Source organism: Thalassophryne amazonica, chromosome 3 (genome assembly GCF_902500255.1).
Source record: "Thalassophryne amazonica chromosome 3, fThaAma1.1, whole genome shotgun sequence".
Classification (NCBI taxonomy): Eukaryota; Metazoa; Chordata; class Actinopteri; order Batrachoidiformes; family Batrachoididae; genus Thalassophryne; species Thalassophryne amazonica.
The window spans coordinates 110,894,996-110,916,487 of record NC_047105.1 but is presented as its reverse complement, the minus strand read 5'-3'; the positions used below and the strand labels follow the sequence as shown (position 1 = coordinate 110,916,487).

Sequence of the window (21,492 nt, the reverse complement as noted above, 5' to 3'; positions counted from 1 at the left end):
CTTGACGCTTTGATGTCTTCCTTGGTCTACCAGTATGTTTGCCTTTAACAACCTTCCCATTTGGTCCAGAGTTTAGACACAGCTGACTGTGAACAACCAACATCTTTTGCAACATTGTGTGATGATTTATCCTCTTTTAAGAGTTTGATGATCCTCTCTGTTATATGGCTGGGGGGGCCTGGCTGCCGGTTTGTTTGTCTTTTTGTTTTCCTCCCAGGTGGCGTGCATTTGGGACTGAGTGGCTGTGTTGCTGAGGTTATCAGGACCTCACCCTGATCACCTGCGGCTCGTCAGGACTCACAGCTGAGGTGCATCTGGATGGATTGGAGCATGTTGGCATTTAAGACTGGAGTGCACAGTGTGTATTTGCCAGAGACTCGACCTTGTGACCAGACGGGTGAGATCGTCGTCTTGGGAGCCATCTCATCAGCAGCGGACGCTGAGAATGTCCAGGTTTGATGCACGGTCTGTGAAAGAGGAGGGGGTGAGGTCTCACGCTCGTCAGCACACTTCCTGAGGTACGTTGGATTTTGTGACTAACAGTTATACAGTCAGTAAATGTGGTGTCCCTCACACCTTATTGTATTGAGCTGTATGTTAGTCATGTATCAGCTTCCACTGCGGTGGAGTTTTGTGAACGGGATGTTCCATGCCTGCAGGTTGGGAAGCTGATCAGTAATCAAGCCAGGAAGTGTTTGCTGTTTGTACACCTTTAAGTGTTCTGTGTGTAGAGTGTGGACTCACATAATGGTTCCTTCTTTCACAGACTCGGTTGTTGCGGCCACCTGGGGGGTGTCGGCGGGGTCCTTGGGTCCGAAACAGCTTCTGGCTCCGGACCGTTAGCGCTGCTGGGAGCGCACCACGCCAGGCCGCACCTTTCTGTTATTACATTTTCACTGTTATGTATTAAATTCAGTTAGCTTTTGTACCGTGCTCTGCTTATTTCATACTGGGTCCTTCAAACGCTGGTCGGTTCTCCGAGCTGCGTCCGACACATAACACCTCTCCTTTGTTTCAATTGACATCTCTCGTGTTGGAGCCATGATTCATGTCAGTCCACTTGGTGCAACAGCTCTCCAAGGTGTGTTCACTCCTTTTTAGATGCAAACTAACGAGCAGATCTGATTTGATGCAGGTGTTAGTTTTGGGGATGAAAATTTACAGGGTGATTCCATAATTTATTCCTCAGAATTGAGTGAGTCCATATTTTTTTCCCTCTGCTTGGTCTAAAAAAGAAACCATTACTGACTGCCACAATTATTTTTCCTGATTTCTTATAGTGTTTCTTAAAGCCAGAAAGTTGCCATTTGAAATGACTTTAGTTTTGTGTCATGTCTGTAATCTGCTTTTTTTCTACAAAATTAAACAATTGAATGAACATCCTCCAACCCCGATGATTCCATAATTATTGCCAGGGGTTGTATTAGACAGTTCACCTCTGCTGAATATTTTAAGGCTTATCTAGGTTAGGTTTGTAGTTTCAAGTCAATTTAACTACATGCATGTAGTTGGTATTTACCATTTTGAAGATTAACTTTGAAGTTGTTTTAAAATCGTTTTACTGTTATGTTTTGAAGTTTTATTATTCAAGGACACTGAAAAGGTCCCCCTCAAACTATAAAGTAATAATAATAATAATAATAATAATAATAATAAGGCTACAACTAATGATTTTTTATTATCAATTAATTGATTATTTTCTTGATTAACTGATTAGTTGTTTGGTGCATAACATGTCACAAAATGGTGAAAAATATTGACCGTTATTTCACAAAGCTCATGATGACAGTTAAGCTATGATAGAATAGTTATTCACTTTTCTTTAAAAAAAATAAACTAAAAGGATATATTCAAAGAAATCACAATAAGCTCAAAAAGTCAAATGGCAATAAAATGTAAATTAACTTACATTTTCAAGATAAAGATTTCATTTTTCGCAGCCTTGCGAACTTTCCTTCCATCCTTTTTCAGGAACTTTTTACACGTGTACATTTTCATGGTGGTTCTGTCCTTGGCGCGAAATATCTCACAGAATTCTTCTCTGAAATGAAATATTTGTTGGCATTTCAGTTTTATGTGCAAAAATATAAATCCAGTGGCTTACACAGATTAAAGAAAGGATAGACAACAACAAAAAGCACTCACGATTTAACAATCTGACCCAAGTCATATTTGTCTGTCACATCTGAAGGATTGTTGTAATCCTTCCTCTCCCCGAGTGTCAAACAGCCAAACGGCATGGCCGCTGTGGACCTGTGGGAGAAACAGAAGGTTGGGAGAGGAGAAAACGATGAAGAAGCCAAAGATAAGACTTCCATCAGTCTATCAGGATGTTATGGCCTCACAGTGTGCCATGAAATTACATAGGATGATGACTTGACAAAAGCCCCCTCAGTCATAAACAGCAGTGCTGAGAAAGCCTTTTCAAAGTGCGAGAGCTAAAGAGCCACCAGAGACGGCATCTGCACCGTCGACTGTTGCACGTAACTCACTGAGATGACATTCAGGGAATCTTTAGTCATAGAGGTGTGTCGGAAATCTTCAATGTGCTGGATAAAGGGTGGAGAGAGACTTTTTTTAATGATCTGGCACAGAAACAGAATCATTGATTGTCCCACACGGTAGTGATGGGAATTCCAGCACTTTTTAGACAGCCAGTTCTTATGGCTCGGCTCACAATAAAGAGCCAGCTCTTTTGGGTCCCAAGTGGCTCCTCAGAATTTTTGTTGCTCAAATTTAATACAAAGAATAATGTAAAATTATAAAATATAATGTAAAATCAATTACTAATGTGCAAAACATACATTATATTCAATTTAATTTAATTTATTACCCAAGGCCAACATATGGCCATCGGGTATTGTGAAGACCTGACGTCTGTCTGTGTGTCCATCCGTCTGTCTGTCTGTGTACAGCATAAGTCCAGTTCTATAACTGCCACAGTCTTCAAATTCACAGAGAACATTCTTGGGACACAGACCTTGGACAAGTTCAAAGATGGCTAACCCTGACAAGAGGTATTTTAAGAGGTTAAAAACTCACATTCTGTACCTATTTTTATGGCATGATCTCATGGATGTTTGTGTGGTGATGTCACACATGTTGCTAGCTAGGCGGAAACTCATTTTGTTTGTGTGTAAATAACCTCTTTGTCATATATTATGTAAAAACTGCACAATAAGAGAAGGCTCTGTAACCCACAGACTTTATTCACCGTAGGGACACAAACTAGTCCTGCACCCTGAGAAAGCAGAGCCCAGGTCGGTACGTAGGGTTTAATTAGGTCAGATAAGTAGGGGGGTGCTTGTCCGTGAATAATTTTATAGGTTAATAGCAGAACCTTAAAATCGGACCTCACAGAGACAGGAAGCCAGGGAAGAATGCCACAATGGGTGTTATGTGACTGAATTTTGTGCTTCCTGTTAAGAGTCTGGCAGCAGCATTTTGAACCAATTGGAGATCCCTAATGATGGACTGCGGTAAACCAAAAAAAAAAAAAAAAAAAAAAAAAATAGAACATTGCAGTAGTCCAGTCTAGAAGACACAAATGCATGAATCAGGGTCTCTGCATCAGCCATGGTCAGAATGGAACGAATCATCACTATATTTCGCAGGTGGAAGAAAATGTTGTTGGTGGTGTTCATTCGGCTGGTCCTAGTATTGTTCAGGGTCGCCACAGCGGATACAGCCAGATCCGCACTGGTAACTGGCACAAGTTTTACGCCAGATGCCTTTCCTGATGCAACTCCAGTGTTACGTGGAGAAACACACACAGCTGCTGGTGTTCTCAAGAGGTCCCCCATCCAAGTACTAACCAGATCCTGCTCTGCTTAGCTTCTGAGATCTGATGACGGGATCAGGCTGACACAGAGTAGACCAGCTGAGCAGGTGGAAGAAAGTAGTCCTCGTAATATCTCTAATGCGGAGGTCAAAGGACAACATGGGATCAAAAACCAGCCCAATTATATCACGTTTGTTATTTATATGGCTTTTTTTTATCATACCTGTCAACCCCTTCAAGGTGTTTGCCTTACTCTGGGACCTGTCAGCCCTTATTCGGCCACTGAGAGTCTTACAAAGAGGAAAACGTGAGGACAGGTATGGACAACAGTTTTCAGCCCAATATTTAGACGATGTGAATAGTTGTATATAACAATACGCATCATTGTACTGCCTCAAACAGTGTTGGTTGATGAACATAAGGTAAGCTAACATAAACTTTATTTGTCCTAAAGGAAATTATTTTGCCAGAATACAGAAACAGTGAACAATGTTTTTTTCTTTTTTGTCTTTGTTTTTTTTGTGTGTGTTGTTGTTGTTAGTTTGTTTTTACAGTAAGTACAACAAATTTATCCAAAATGACTGGAAGACATTTGCACAAGATGTCTGACAATAACTCTGAATAACTCTGTTCATGCTGCTGTATTCATCCTGCAGAAGGGGGATGAATTATACAGTCTGATTGCCACAGGTAGGAAAGACCTCCTGTGATGTTCTGAGGTGCACTTCAGATGGTCTCAGTCTATGGAGGTGCTCTGACAGAATGTCAATGTGGCATACAGGCTTCATAGTTGGATATTTGGGGCAGCACAGTGGTTTAGTGGTTGGCACTGTTGCCTCACAGCAAGAAGGTCATGGGTCCGATTCACACCTGTGGCCTTTCTGTTGGAATATATATATGAACCATGGCTAATGACGCATGTGCAATGAAGGCAGGGCGGACCGATTTTTAGGGGGGGACCATTTGGTCGGCGACAATGGCACTGCACTTGTGATTTTACCTTATTCATCGCCAATCATGTTATGAATTCCACAAAAAATAAACACATTTTTTTCCTGGCTGTCATCTATTTACACAGGTGCGCAGCCAGAGAAAGGGGTTGAAAGGGCCCTACTCCCCTTAATAGAATAAAGGTCCACTTTTGTAGACAATTTAAAGGCATATTTTTACATGCAACAACAACAATAATAATTATTATGATGATGATCACCATCATAATGAATATGTTTCTTTACAACTAAAACAGTCAATATTGCTCTAGTTGTTTTAGTTTAATTACAATTCTGCAATAAATGGAATTGATGAGACATTAAAAAATCTGTTGACTTGAGTTTTAAAAATAAATAATGATAACAAACATTAATAAACAGCTCTGAGTGAAAAAACAAATCTGCAATGAATTTGTTATTCATTGTAATTAACAATTTTTACTCAGTACACACAATATGTATAACTGTATCTTTACAACTAAAACAGTCAATATTGCTCTAGTTGTTTTAGTTTAATTACAATTCTGCAATAAATGGAATTGATGAGACATTAAAAAATCTGTTGACTTGAGTTTTAAAAATAAATAATGATAACAAACATTAATAAACAGCTCTGAGTGAAAAAACAAATCTGCAATGAATTTGTTATTCATTGTAATTAACAATTTTTACTCAGTACACACAATATGTATAACTGTAAGTGTATGTAACTTTGGGTCCTTTGAGGAACTTAGTGAAATCTGATCATGCACCAGTTCAAACTCATCTGAACTATAATCATTCAGGGGGTCCAGTTAAAATGTTGTGAAAATCTCATAAATCTTGTTTAAATTACAAGGTTATCATGAGCATAAGAATCAGTACTTTTTTCATAAATGTAAGTGGTCCTTAGAGACTCCTGGTGAAATCCAGTCATGCTCAAATTTGAATATATCAGGGATAAATTCATTTGGGATGCATGTTCAAATTTGACGAAGATTGGATAAGATTTGTTCATCTTATCATGGGAAAGTGTGACTGCTGTACACATAGATGAGGCACATTTCTGTATCCTCCATCTGTTCTTACAGTTGACAGGAGATAAAAATGAGATAGAGTGCAATCAAACTGGCAGTCGACCCTCAGCAATTTCCACTACATCACTTCACTGTCATCAATGCTTTTTAAAAGTGTATTTCTGTCTTTAATGTAAATAATGAGAGCTCTGTGTTTTGTTGGTGAAAACAAATGTTGGTTCACAAGAGTCCTACTTTCTCAGCATTGCAACATCAACTTCTTTAGGCCCCAACCCACATAAAGGAACAAGAAAACTGCTCAGACTTGATCAGACCTTGTGTGGCGCTTTAAAAGTTTAAATCATCACAGCGCTTCTGTCTGATCAGACTCTGCCACCGGTGTAAATGCACCTGCAGCAGAAAAATCACAGAGGGACTTGCTTGTTACATTTTCAGCCACAACAAGAAATTAAAGTATTGTCAGGTGTCGTTTTCCAAAATCAGGAGCTTTATGTGGATATGTGTTTGTCAGACTGTGATGATGGATTGGACTGAAACGAACAGGTAAGATTATATTTACTCCCTGTGTGAATGAAACAGTCTGTCCACATGGGCACTGCAGCTTCCATCCAATCAATGACCAGTATTGATGGGCGTATTTCGACTTATGAGTAAGTTGCAAGAATCATGTGCCAACAATCGCATAACGTACCTACAACGTATGTCCCACATGTGCGAGACGTATTAGTCATACGCTGGCATACAATGAAAATTTTCAGCATGCCCATAATCTTTTGAGGAGCTAAGCATATTAGGACATATATCAGCATGCTTCAACGTTCTCTTAACTTATAAAAAAAAAAAAATTACCCATTACTTATTAGACATATACCAGCAGTTTTTAATATGGTTAGTATATGCTGGCTAAATCATTAAGGTGTGACAGGGCCTTAATCTTGCTAACAGGCAGATAGACAAATAAATAAATACTGATTTTATTACGTTCTTGGTGGACGTAATCAACATTTTTAGAAGGTTTTAAACTTGTTGGAACTCCGTGAGTCACTGTACAGCCAGCGACACAGCTCCTTTATCACTTGAACTTGAAGTTCACTGTGTTTTCACTAAATGGAGACTTTGTTACTATGCAGGTCACACGGCCAATGTCCCGGATGTCCGATTGCCTTCATTGCTCACTAGAACAGGATTTATTTACAGACCAAATCACTGACAACAAAACAAAACAGAACAATCTTTCCATAACTGCCCCCCCCCCCCATCGAAAAAGAACCACAACTTTGAAATTTTCCTTTCATCATATACAAATTCATCATACTGCATACTTGAAAACAAGTAGAGTGACAGGTATGTATTTTACTCAATATGGAACAGAGTGGTACCAATAATACATTTTAAAGTGCAAAAACAAATGCCCATGTCAATATCACAAAAAGATCCAATCTCAGTTTGTATGTATAATATATATAAACTTTTAATTATTTACAGTGAAACAATATAGAAAACTATTCCCTCTCCCCAACTCCCTCTCTGTGTATGTCCCTCTGCGCTGAGCAGCAGGGGGGAGTGGCGAGGGTGCAGTGCGGACACACAAATGCTGCCATCTGTAGTTGACCAAACACATGCAGCTTGAAAAGAAATAACTAGAAAAAGAGTTGCTCTGGCTCCCAAATGGGAGCCGGCTCAGATCGTTCACTTCAAACAGCATGTGAACTGCATGCGCAGTGAAGGCAGGGTGGACCAATTTTTAGGGGGCACTGTTAGGCAGGGGTCCACTCGCTGGTCACTGTTCAGTTTGTCCTGGAGCACAAGGAGCTGAACAATGTTGAAGGCACTCGAGAAGTCCTGGAAGAGAATCCTCACTGTGCCATTTCCCTTGTCCAGATGCGAGTGGACTCGGTGCAGCAGGTAGAGGATGGCATCCTCCACACCAACAACTGCCCTATATGCAAACTGCAGACAGTCCTGGGCATGTTGCACCTGGGGTTTTAGGAAGTCGAAGAAGAGCCGCTCCAATGTGTTCATCAGGTGTGAAGTGAGTGCCACTGGTCGGAAGTCATTCAGCTCATTGGGCTGGTTCTTCTTAGTAACTGGAATGATGCATGAAGTCTTCCAGAAGGTGAGCACGCTCCCTAGCTGCAGGCTAAGGTTGAAGATATGTTGTAGTGGTTCTTCAAGTTCAGTCGCACAGGTCTTCAGTAGATGGGGACACAACTTGTCTGGGCCTGCCACTTTCCTGGCATGGAGCTTCCTCAGCTTTCCTCTGACCTGGTCCATAGTAATGTATGGAGGAGGTTGTATTGAGGTGTCGGGGGGGGGCTGCTGCAGTGAGAGGTGTGCTGAGGGAAGGCGGAGAGATGTCTGCAGTTACAGAGAGGAGCATGGCCTGGTTCAGCCGGTTGAAGAAGTTAAGTTCGTTTTCTCTCTCTCTCTCTCTCTCTTTATATATACACAAGGTCTATTAGAAAAGTATCCGACCTTATTATTTTTTCAAAAACTATATGGATTTGAATCACGTGTGATTGCGTCAGACAAGCTTGAACCCTCGTGCGCATGCATGAGTTTTTTCACGCCAGTCGGTTGGGTCATTTGCCTGTGGGCAGGCTTTGAGTGAGCACTGGTCCACCCCTCCCATCGGAATTCCTTTGTCTGAGAACTTCCTGAGAGACTGGCGCTTTGCTTGATCAAAATTTTTTCAGAAACTGTAAGGCACATCCAAGTGGACACCATTCGAGAAATTCAGATGGTTTTCGGTGAAAATTTTAATGGCTGATGAGAGATTAAGGAGTGTTACTATCGCTTTAAGGACAGCCCACGGCGCCGGACGGCGCGCCGCCATCGTCAGCCTGTTTCGAGCTGAAAACTTCCAAATTTAAGCCTCTGTTGACCCAGGATAAAAGGAGATTTTGTAATGAAAGACGTGCAGACGGATTCGTGCGTCGGCACACAGCCGCTCATCGCACGGTGCCACAGCAAAACACCTCCGTTGGAAGTCTCACAGGACAAGTTTGAACATGCCCAGCTGTTAAACAATTTCTCGGATACTCACTCGACTGAAAGCCATCGAAAACTGCCTGAATCTTACAAATGGTTATCAACACGGAGACGTTTTTCTGTGGCGCCATGAGCGGCTGCGTGCCGACGCGCGAATCCGTCCGCACGTCTTTCATTACAAAATCTCCTTTAACAGTGGACTGTCCGGATAAAAGCGATAGTAACACTCCTTAATCTCTCATCAGTTGTTAAAATTTTAACCGAAAACCATCTGAATTTCTCGAATGGTGTCCACTTGGATGTGCCTTACAGTTTCTGAAAAATTTTGATCAAGCAAAGCGCCAGTCTCTCAGGAAGTTCTCAGACAAAGGAATTCCGACCAGGGGGGTGGACCAGTGCTCACTCAAAGCCTGCCCACAGGCGAATGATGCAACCGACAGGCGTGAAAAAACTCACGCATGCGCATGAGGGTTCAAGCTTGTCTGATGTAATTGCACGTGATTCAAATCCATATAGTTTTTGAAAAAAATAAAAAGGTCGGTTTCTTTTCTAATAGACCTCGTATATATAGTTGGAAGTCTCACAGGACATGTTGTGGCATGCCCAGCTGTTACACAATTTCTCGGATACTCACTTGACTGAAAAGCCACCGAAAGCCATCTGAATCTTCCGAATGGTTTCCAACATGGACGTGTTTGTTGTGTGCCATGAGCGGCTCCGTCCAGATGCGCGAATTCCTCCGCACGTCTTTCATTACAAAATCTCCTGTAACAGTGGAATGTGCCGCAAAAGTGCTGATGTCCACATTTTCTGCGATTTCTCTGGTAGTCACACAACGTGCTGGATCAACACAGCCTTCGCTTTGGAAATGATCTGGTCGTTTCAGCCTGTCGATGGCCGCTCGGAGCGCGGCGCGCTCTCCGCCGCTGTAGGCCATCTTTAATCCAGTTGTAATGGTCCTTAATCTTTGTGACGCCGATAGAATCTTCACCGAAAGCCATCTGAATTTTCTGAATGGTTTTCACCTGGCTGTCTTACACAGTTTCTGAAAAAATTTTCATGGAGCAAAGCGGCAGTCGCCATTTCCCTGACAATCAAAATCCGACGAGGGGGCTGGATGAGTGCTCACTCAAAGCCTGCTCACAGGCGAATGACGCAACCAACAGGCGTGAAAAAACTCACACATGCGCATGAAGGTTCAAGCTTGGCTGATGCAAGCGCACATGATTCAAATCCATATAGTTTTTGAAAAAATAAAAAGGTCCGTTACTTTTTGGACAGACCTCGTATGTCTGTCAAATATTGTTCATGAATCTGTCTAAATCTGTTTTAGTGAGCAGTTCTCCTTTGCGGAGATAATCCAACCCACCTCAGAGGTGTGGCATATCAAGATGCTGATTAGATGATTGCCAGGTGTGCCTTAGGCTGGCCACAATAAAAGGCCACTCTCAAATGCTCAGTTTTATCACACAGCACAATGCCACAGATGTTGCAAGTTTTCAGGGAGCGTGCAATTGGCATGCTGACTGCAAGAATGTCCACTAGAGGTGTTGTCCATGAACTGAATGTTCACTTCTCTAACATTAGCCATCTACAGAGGCGTTTCAGAGAATTTGGCAGTACATCTGGCCTCACAGCCGCACAGCACATGTAACCACACCAGCCCAGGACCTCCACATCCAGTATGCTCACCTCCAAGATCGTCTGAGACCAGCCACCCAGACAGCTGCTGCAGCAATTGGTTTGCAGAACCAAATAATTATACATACACACTTTATATAGTGGTTTAGTGGTTAGCACTGTTGCCTCACAGCCAAAAGCTCATGGGTCCGATTCACACCTGTAGCCTTTCTTTCGGAATATATATATGAATCATGGCTAATGACGCATGTGCAATGAAGGCAGGGCGGACCGATTTTTAGGGTGGGACCGTTTGGTCGGCGACAGTGGCACTGCACTTGTGATTTTACCTTATTCACCGCCAATCATGTGATGAATTCCACAAAAAATAAACACATTTTTTTCCTGGCTGTCATCTATTTACACAGGTGCGCAGCCAGAGAAAGGGGTTGAAAGGACCCTACTCCCCTTAATAGAATAAAGGTCCACTTTTGTCGACAATTTACAGGCATATTTTTTACATGCAACAACAACAATAATAATAATTATGATGATGATCACCATCATAATGAATATGTTTCTTTACAACTAAAACAGTCACTATTGCTCTAGTTCAGGGGTGGGCAATCATGTGCCATAAAGGGCCGAGACACTGCAGGTTTTCCATGCAACCAATCGCCTCAGCAGGTGATTTCATTAAAGATCAGGTGGTTCAGCAGGTGATTTCATTGACAACCAGGTGTTTATGTTCAGAGCAGAAGCTTGTCAGCAACCCACCTGCTGAGGTGATTGGTTACACGGAAAACCTGCAGTGTCTCGGCCCTTGACGCCCACCCCTGCTCTAGTTGTTATAGTTTAATTACAATTCTGCAATAAATGGAATTGATGAGACATTAAAAAATCTGTTGACTTGAGTTTTAAAAATAAATAATGATATCAAACATTAATAAACAGCTTTGAGTGAAAAAAAAAACTGCAATGAATTTGTTATTCATTGTAATTAACAATTTTAACTCAGTACACACTGTTGTATGGCTGGGGGGCCTGGCTGCCTTTTTGTTTCTGTCTTTTGTTTTTCCTTCCAGGTGGCTTGCATTTGGGACTGAGTGGCTGTGTTGCTGAGGTTATCAGGACCTCACCCTGATCACCTGCGGCTCATCAGGACTCACAGCTGAGGTGCATCTATATGGATTGGAACATGGTGGCATTTAAGACTGGAGTATACAGTGTGTATTTGCCAGAGACTCGACCTTGTGACCAGACGGGTGAGATCGTCGTCTCGGGAGCCATCTCATCATCAGTGGATGCAGAGAACGTCCAGGGTTTGATGCATGGTCTGTGAAAGAGGAGGGGGTGAGGTCTCACGCTCGTCAGCACACTTCCTGAGGTTCTTTAGATTTTGTGACTAACATTTATACAGTCAGTAAATGTGGTGTCCCTCACACCTTTATTATATTGTTTTGTGAACTGGATGTTCCATGCCTGCAGGTTGGGAAGCTGATTAGTAATCAAGCCAGGAAGTGTTTGCTGTTTGTACACCTTTAAGTGTTCTCTCTGTGTGTAGAGTGTGGACTCACATAATGGTTCCTTCTTTCACAGACTCGGTTTGTTGCGGCCACCTGGGGGGTGTCGGCGGGGTCCTTGGGTCCGAACAGCTTCTGGCTCCGGACCGTTAGCGCTGCTGGGAGCGCACCACGCCAGACCGCACTTTCTTTTGTTATGTTTTGTATCACTGTTATGTATTAAATTCAGTTAGCCTTTGTACCGTGCTCTGCTTATTTCATACTGGGTCCTTCAAACGCTGGTCGGTTCTCCGAGCTGCGTCCGACACATAACAACACACAATATGTATAACTGTAAGTGTATGTAACTTTGGGTCCTTTGAGGATCTTAGTGAAATCTGATCATGCACCAGTTCAAACTCATCTGAACTATAATTATTCAGAGGGTCCAGTTAAAATGTTGTGAAAATATCATAAATCTTGTTTAAATTACAAAGTTATCATGAGCATAAGAATCAGTACTTTTTTCATAAATGTAAGTAGTCCTTAGAGACTCCTGGTGAAATCCAGTCATGCTCAAATTTGAATATATCAGGGATAAATTCATTTGGGATGCATGTTCAAATTTGACGAAGATTGGATAAGATTTGTTCATCTTATCATGGGAAAGTGTGACTGCTGTACACATAGATGAGGCCGGTGATTCCATAATTTTTGCTTTCATTTAGCTTTTTCCTCAGAATTGAGTGAGTCCATATTTTTTTCCTCTGCTTGGTCTAAAAAAGTAACCGTTACTGACTGCCACAATTTTTTTTCCTGATTTCTTATAGTGTTTCTTAAAGCCAGAAAGTTGCCATTTGAAATGACTTTAGTTTTGTGTCATGTCTGTGATCTGTTTTTTTTCTACAAAATTAAACAACTGAATGAACATCCTCCGAGGCCGGTGATTCCATAATTTTTGCCAGGGGTTGTACATTGCCAACTGGGGTCCAGAAAATGGGCATATTTTGAGGCTTAAAAAAAATTGACTGCTATAATTAGTGTATTTCTTTGATTTTTGAACATTCAGAAAAATGAACAATATGTATCATTTTGGACTTGCTTTAACTTTTTCACAGGTCTTTGTGAAAGCGGGTCACATTAGATAGACCAAAACTGACTCAACTGTCCCACTCTACACCAAATATTAGCCCTAAATGAGCAGGTTCACATATGTGAATCTTATAGCAAGTGAGTTATTAATGTCTAAAGTTGGTACAAAACACAGTTTTTGCAAAATGTGAAAAATACACAAAAATTTCCTAGGGCTGTAAGGAGAGTTAGACTCAGCACCATATGTGCTACATATCATTTTGAGATATGTAAGAATACCTGATAAAAATATGAATGTGATGCTCAAATACCCTCATTGCCATCTGGGGTGCACAAAATGGTCATATTTTGAAGCTCAGTCAAAATTAGCAGATTTCTAATGACTATAGATTTTACTCCAAACAACTTGATTTATGATTTGACTGTATAGATATGCTGTAACACATCATAAATCATGGTGCAAACAATTAGACTGACATAGCTATTGTATTTATTTGATTTTCTTTCAGCAATCAGAAATATGAATGACATGTTGAATTTTGGGCTTGCAACCATTTTCAGGCCTTTGTGGAAGCCAGACCATACAATATAGATCAAAACTTACTCAACCTAACAGCCAACAGCAACCTAGTTATTAACATCTAAAGTTGGTACAAGCACCATTTTTGCAAAGTGTGAAAAATTCACCAAAAGTTTCTGTTGCTGTAACTTCAAAACCATTCAAGATTCAGACCTCGTATTTGGCATTTCATCCTAACTTTGGAATGTGAGTGGCATATCAAATTGACAGAACAGGGCTGAGGAGTGACCTGGGGAATATTTTTAAAACTTGGAGGTGATTTGACATGGAATAACCCAGCAGCTATCTCCAGGAGAGACCTAAACATAGCAGCTGCAGCTTCTCAGTCAACTGATCACCATAAAGTTTTGGGTAACACTTTACGTGAAGGTACTGTCATAATAGTGACATGGCACTGTCATAGCTGTTACATGACACAGTCATGCATGTGTCATAAACATTATGTCACTGCCAGAAATGTTTATGACTGCTGTCATTAAGTGTCGTTCGTTTTTTGCAATAAGTTGACAAGTTGGCATACAACTTAAGACCAAAAAAGGCCAAAGACAACTTCTGGTTATGTCACTTTGATTAATATCAAATCGTCATAATGAAGACAACCCAAAAAATATCAACTTGTCATTACAAAACCCAAACGACACTTAATGACAGCAGTCATAAACATTTATGACAGTGACATAATGTTTATGACACATTCATGAATATGTCATATAACAATTATGACAGTGCTATGTCACTATTATGACAATACCTTCAAGTAAAGTGTTACCAACTTTTGACCTCATGCTGTCTTCAAAATGCTGGTAATTTTTAAAGTGTTTTGTGAATCCCCACCCCCCATCCCAAGGACCTTCACAAGTGTATGTTCGTGTTGAGTTCTAAGCTATTTCATTAGTTCTTCGCACCACTCATGGCAGTTGTGTCTTTGCTTTGCTTTATTTCTTATGCTTTATTTCTATAGATTTACATACGCAATGCCATCTTCTGCAATTTTTAAATGTTTCAGTTCCTGATACACCAAATGCATTCTGTTTTGAAAGATTCCCATTTATGGATTCTACAAAGTTGGCTAATTACATCCACTAATGGCATTAATAAAATCATTGGTGTTTACTTATTTATTTATCTGTCTGTCTGTTAGCAAGATTACGCCAAAACTACTGCATGGATTTTGACCAAATTTGCACCACAGATAGCTATAAGGGCATTGAAGACTCCACTGAATTATGGAGGTGAGCTGGATTCTGGATCAAAATGAACTGCATTCTGGATCAAAATTTCAATTTATATAGGCTTTTAAGGATTACGTCCGAACTACTTCACGGATTCTCACCAAATATGCACCACAAATAGATATTTGGTCATGGAAGACTCCACTGCATTTTGGAGGTGATCTGGATCAGTATTTCAATTTGTATGCTTCGCTTGGTCACATTTAGAGGATTACGTCGAAACTACATCATGGATTTTCACCAAATTTTCACCATTAAATTATGTAGGTGATCTGGATCCAGATGCTGGATCAGGATTTCACTTTGTAGACTTTTAAAGATTTTGTCAATACTACTTCACGGATATGACATTACAATGTAAAACCAAGATCAGGAAGACACTATTTTGTTTCAGCTTGTGAATTAAATATCAGATTGTAACATCTTGATCAGTCAGACCATTCTGGATCAGTATGCAATTATTGCATTGTGTTGTGGAATCTGGATGCAGGTAAAGTCCGGGTCATCATGTGAATCAGATAGCTGTTATTTTGAGTCCTCGTCAACCCTTGGCAGACGTCAGAAATCTCAGATCGCTCTTGTTTTAGTGCTGCAATAGGAATGATCCACCCCCTGCCCACCCCGCGTTACCATCATGTGCCCTGTAATGCTTACGCTGCATCCTTGGTTGGCAGAAGAGACACTGGATTCACTCAGTCAGTGCACAAATAGGCCTATTTATATTGAGAAGGAAAGCACAAGCACATATCTGTGCTTTAAATACATTGAGCAGTGAGATGGTGAGACTACGGAATGAGTTCTCACAAAGTATTCAGTTAGTTGAGCTGCAGGAGCCAAACAATCTGCTTGGATAATTGAACACACCGCCTTTTATTGTATAAACTACACCACAGAAGGTGTAATGGCCGACATGATCCCAGACAGGAAACCAATGGCAACCAGTGAAATATTTCCAATTAAGAAAGCAAGGTGGCAATTACAAGTAAACACCCCAGGAATCACAGCGGAATTAAAGGCCTTTATGAGCTTTACATCAACACCCAAGCACCTAATTGCACTGAAGATTCTCTTCACATCACTAAATCAGTGTGTACGAACAATCAAGGAGTAGCTTACAGGAGTTTTTACGAAGAAATAAACATTCTGGTTGACATTTTTCAAATAGAGACATAGACATGATGTTTTATATATTGAGAAATAGACATCCCAAAATTAATAATTAAAACATTAATTGAACAGGATTGTTTTTCAATGAAATTTTAATATCTGTGATTAAATATTTCCTGCCTTACTGGGACAAATTTGTCAGTTATCAGAAAAATGACTAATGTGATTATCAATTAATTGTCCATGACATCCTCATTTATTGTCTTACTTGATATAAGCTCCATCTCTATATCACATAATACAGTGCACTGATCTGGACATCGCTGGTTTTTGTCAGGATGCTGTGTTTCTCATCACTACAAACAAATGCTGTGAATTCAGTATATCTGTATGGTCTGTGGCCAAATTTGACACTTTAAATCGATGCATATCAAGTTGTGTTCAAAATAAAATAAAATAAAAAAAACCTCAACTGATGGTAAGATTGATTTTTAAATGGACACACTGAAATATGAGCACTCATGGGAAATTAAGTGTACGTGAGTCTAACGTCATTTTAATAAATTTTAACTTTATGGTTAAAGATGACACAAACATAATAAAGCAGACTTTATTTGGAGTGCATTTAAACCTGTTTTATGTTGGTCTCCTTCCTTAGACCCATGCAATAACAATAAAAAAAACATAATTCAGAATTCAGAATTATAATTCAGAATAACTCATACATACACTTAATTTCTCATGAGTCCTCATCTTTCAGTGTGTCTATTTAAAAATCAATCTGACCATCAGTTGATGGTTTTTTTTTTATTTTTGGCCTGATTTGGCAGATATTTTTTCTTCTTTTTTAAGGTAATTTCAAAATGGCCTTTTCATTTCAGAGAAGTTGTGATGAAATTGTTTTGTTTGTATTTATTTAGAAATAATATGCCTGTAATTTCTAAACTAAGCCAGTGGTTCCAAAAGTGTGGGCTGCAGTGCCTGGTGGGTTGTGAAAGCACTGTAGGTGGGCCATGGAAGGTCATTAAGAACAGATAACTAAAAAAAATCTTATTTGAAATCTGATTTAAAATTTTCTGAAGAAGCTGAAATATTTTATTCTGTTTACAGTGTATTCCTAAGTGATACCTGGCGTGGTGGCCAAGCCGTTAAGTGTGATTGTTTCCAGTGCTGAAGGTTCCTGGTTCTGGGTCAAAGCCACCCCTGCCCATTTTCCATGCAATGTCGAGTTGCATCATAAAGGGCATCCAGTGTAAAACTTGTGCCAAACCAACATGCAGCTCCACCTTGCATCTGCTGTGGTGACCCCGAGTGAACCAAGGGAGAAGCTGACGGGATTCACTAATTAGAAGTAATAAAACAAAGCCATAGTGGACTCAGGTATTTAAGTGACTGGACTAAAGCCCCCGTCACACATAGCAAGAATGTACAGGAAACAGGCCGAAATGGCAGATATTGCCACAATTGGACGCAGTCGGGGGGAAAAACTGCGTGGTCAGCAGTGTCAGAATGCAGCCATATTACCTCGTCCACACCTGCATGATGACATCCAAAGCGCATGCAACAGGTAGATGACACAGACTACCGTCAGACGGCCATAAAAGGTGCTGAAGACTGCCAGATGTCCAAGCGTCTGGATGGCAAACACGGGACAGGAGTGGGAGGGAGCGCTGTGTTCCTCCCTTTGCACAGTCCCTGCCGGCACTGGACACCGGAGTACAACCAACGTATGGACCAGACTCACGCCATATGTGTCAAAGCCGGCATGCTGTGGTCATTTACTCACTCATGCAATCACATCTGCGCTCATCCTCCCCTTCCCAGCTACTGACCTCACATGTGCGTGTGTGTTCGGGGCCCACATGCTGAAATGATCACTCAGTTGCGTGTGTGTGTGTCTGTGTATGTTCATAACAGCTGCATGAGCTACTAAGCAGGCACCCCACGCACACTGGACACCTTTGCTGAAGGTTTGCAGCAGTCCCACCATGCGTCAGACGCAGCCTTTCCCGCAAACTGTAATTTCTTTTTTCTGTTTGCTCACTTCAGCAGCATAACGCAACTCTGTACACCATGATGTCGGTTGGATTATCACATGGGATTTAATTTTGTGTGGTTATCTGCAGCACATAGCAGCCTGGTGAGAGGCTTTTCACTACATGCTGTGGTTTGGATCCTCTGCGTTGTCCTGGTTCCATGCTGGAGGTGAGTTTCATGTTTAATAATGCTGTCATGGCCTGGGATACAGTTTCGCGTCACACCTCCTACAGAGTTTCGATGGTGATCAGGTAATAACATGCATATTACAGCGGTGAGATCCATTCAGCTCCCTGCCTGATGTGCTCTATGATGCACTATTGCACATGAAGCCACATTGAAGCGCAGCGGCACACGGTATTTCGGTTTGACTGCACACTGTTCACACCCACTGTACATGATGAATGTACAGTGGGTGTGAACACTGGGTGTGAAGGATGATGGTGACAATGTCAGCCCACATACATGTTCTTACATATCAACATGTCCTTTGTCCTCCCTGGCTAGGGTCCAGTGGAGTTGGACATCTGTGGCACAACATGTCGGCAGGCTTTGCCGTGACCGATCAACCTCAGAGCTCAATCAACCGCAATCAGATCGTTTCAGATGCTGTTTTGATGCTGTCAGAATATGTAGACTGCGATCAGATGACGCAAAAACTGCACATAGACCGCTGTCAGATGTGCGTCGCATCACGATGGCAACAAGAGTGTTTTGAACATGTGCAACACACTCGGGACCAGTGGCGGTTTGTGACACGGGCCATGCGGGCCGTTGCCCTGGTCGGCATTTATGAAGGGGTGGCAACGTGGGGTCGAGCACTTAAAAAAATCATGTCCACCGCAAAATGGTTTTCTTGTCACTGTGTGTAGAATTGGCAAATTGACGCCCCCTGCAGGCAGCTGCAGGCGGCCCTGCTTGCTGAAGCAGTGAGATGATGGTGAAAGAGGACGGGCGCACCACGCACGGAGGACAGTTCACCTCTGGGTTTCTGTAATGGGAGGGACAAGTGGGGTGGGGTGGGGTGGGGGGGGTATGGGCTAAAGTCAGTTACACCTCAACTTTATTCCAAATAACGCACATCTCACTCATAACATTATAAATACAGGCTTACAACTGAATTGTGTGACATGTCCTGCTGCACATGGAGAGGATTCAGCTTTATCCCGAGCTGGGCACCGCCGAATTCTCTCTGTGTGCGGCAGGAAACCGGGGACAGCTGCTCTCCTCCCGTCTGCTCCGCTTTGGCTCCCACTTAGGACGCAGCACAGAAACAGAACTCTGAGCCACATTTCTCTGCGGACCACACAGCAAATGAGGCAGGCAGCCAGTTTATGAAATAAATGCATTTGAAACAGACAGACAGGGCGTAAGAATGAGTTTGAATCTGCCCACTTGTGGAAAAAAAAATTGCAAAAAGGAGAGTCTGCCTATCTGTAAAGATGGCTTAGAACTTGTGCTGTGTTCACATTACAAACTGAAGTGACTGAATCTGACCTTTTTTGTGCCTGCAAGAGTGTGTGTTTTTACAATAATTTTCCAAAAACTGGCAACTCTTTTTGTTGTCATGTACACTGACAAAATAATAATAATAATAATAATAATAATAATAATAATGAAATTTAAAATGAGGCTTATCATCATATTTAACTGGTTTATTTAATGGAGAAAAAGAATCACATTTGATTTCATTGGCATGGGAACGCTAGTAACATTTCAGTTTAGATTTTTGTTTGATCCACAGATGAAGATCAAAAATTGGGAGGAAAAAAAGGGCAAAACACTACATGATCAAATTTCTGTCAAACCTAAAACTTTAGCAGAATAGTTGATGCTAAGTATTTACACATTTAGCCTAATATGTCCAAACATCAAGCTAAATATTTAACTAAATGTTGAGACAAATTTGTACCTTAATAAAAGAGCTAATTGTTCCTCCCTGAAAGACAGACTAATAAAATGTCTAATGTAAGGGCATGTTTATTCACACTTGCAATTCATGGATGTTTTGTTTTGGAGTAACATTGTAGCCTGCAGGTTTTTGATGTCAATTTCAATTGCAATTTCAGGGGCATTTCTAAAATAATAATAATAATAATAATAATAATAATAATAAATGGCTGTTTGTGCAAACTTTTGTCTGTTTTATTTTGGGGGTTTTTTTGGGGGGGGGGGGGGTGCCCAGGGAGTAATTCAGTGTAGAACTGCCACTGCTCGGGACAGCCGAGCGAATGGAACCAAATATGTAGATGCTCACAGACTGCCGTCCGTAGGGCTTCAGACTGCACCTCAATACTTCCCGATTCTTGCCGGATGTGTCATTCTAATGCCATTCAGCCACAATCAGCGTATGTGTGACTGGGGTATAAGCAATGATAAAAATTTTCTACAGATGAATTAATGCTGAAAATAGCCTTTTTTTTTGTAGCTTTAAGATTAATGTACTTCCATCTGCTCAGTCAGTGACAGTACAGTTCTGTATTCTTGCTTCTTGTGCTGTGGTGGTGTGAATGTTCTGTACAGTATGGGAAGCTACTAAAAGTAATTGCACAGCAAAAAAAATTCAGATGAATCTAGGGAAGAATTATCTACTTCCAAACCACACAGCATCCGTCTCCACTGACAGCCCAGATGATGGATGTGTGCATGTAAATGAGAGCAGCCAGCATGAGAAACACAGTGTTATGTGTAAGGGGGCAAGCTGTTCCCTGTAGCTGCGTGAACCGATGCGTAATCCAGTCGAAATGAATGAGGCTGAATGCCAAGACATCTCAAACTGCAGACAGGAAAGCCTGTGATGTATAGTCAGGGTGAGGGTTTGACCTTTCCTCACTCCTCTCTGTCTACAAATACACAATTTAAAGCTACACTGCAACAATATGCAGGAGCAGCAGCTCAAGGTCATTTTGAGCATGTCAAAAATTCCATGTGCTCTCCTGTAAAACATGTTTAGCAAACTGCATTTAAACAATTTATAATTACATTGTTCTGAAAAGGGACTTGACATGAGTTATAATGGTAGCAGAAAAATGTTCATGAGGATGATGATGATGATGATGATGATGATGATGATGATGATGAAGGTGACAATGTACAAAAGTTGGCCCACTTGCACATTTTTTTTTCCCCACTATCTCAATGTGAAATTAATCAACTCTGCAAAAGCACACTTTGCTCTTTGCATATGTTCTTTAGCTCTGATTCTGTCAGCCCTCTCCACTCAGCCCCTGCTCAACAAATGACCCAGAAATCAATCCCATCCATGAAGGTGGCCCAATTACTTAATTTGTGCTTTAGGACTGAACGTTGAGGGTGGAGGAGATACCCAAGACACATAAGTGAAGATATATGAGCCCACCCTCTGTGAAAGTCTTTTAACACTCACACTGCTGCAAATCTTGTTAGAAACTCGAAGGTCATTCACAAAGTACACGCCTCCACCATCACCCCCCCCCCCCCCCCCCCCCCGAATCCACCATGCTATTCCCCCCCACCCCCTCCGGAAGCTGCTCGGCTCTAAGCAGCAGCGGCCTTCACCTCTCCCC

At 41.3% G+C, this 21,492-nt stretch overlaps 1 protein-coding gene across 1 annotated transcript in view; it reads right to left on the bottom strand.

The window, feature by feature from the left end:
• Positions 1-21,492, bottom strand: part of LOC117507433 (caM kinase-like vesicle-associated protein) — a 199,607-nt gene that overhangs the window by 44,380 nt on the left and 133,735 nt on the right. The window contains exons 2-3 of the mRNA XM_034167303.1: positions 2,146-2,253; positions 1,910-2,041 (exon numbers count right to left, since the gene is read on the bottom strand). Of these exons, the coding sequence (XP_034023194.1) occupies positions 1,910-2,041; positions 2,146-2,240 (227 nt within the window). The 5' untranslated portion in view covers positions 2,241-2,253. The remainder of the gene's footprint in view (positions 1-1,909; positions 2,042-2,145; positions 2,254-21,492) is intronic.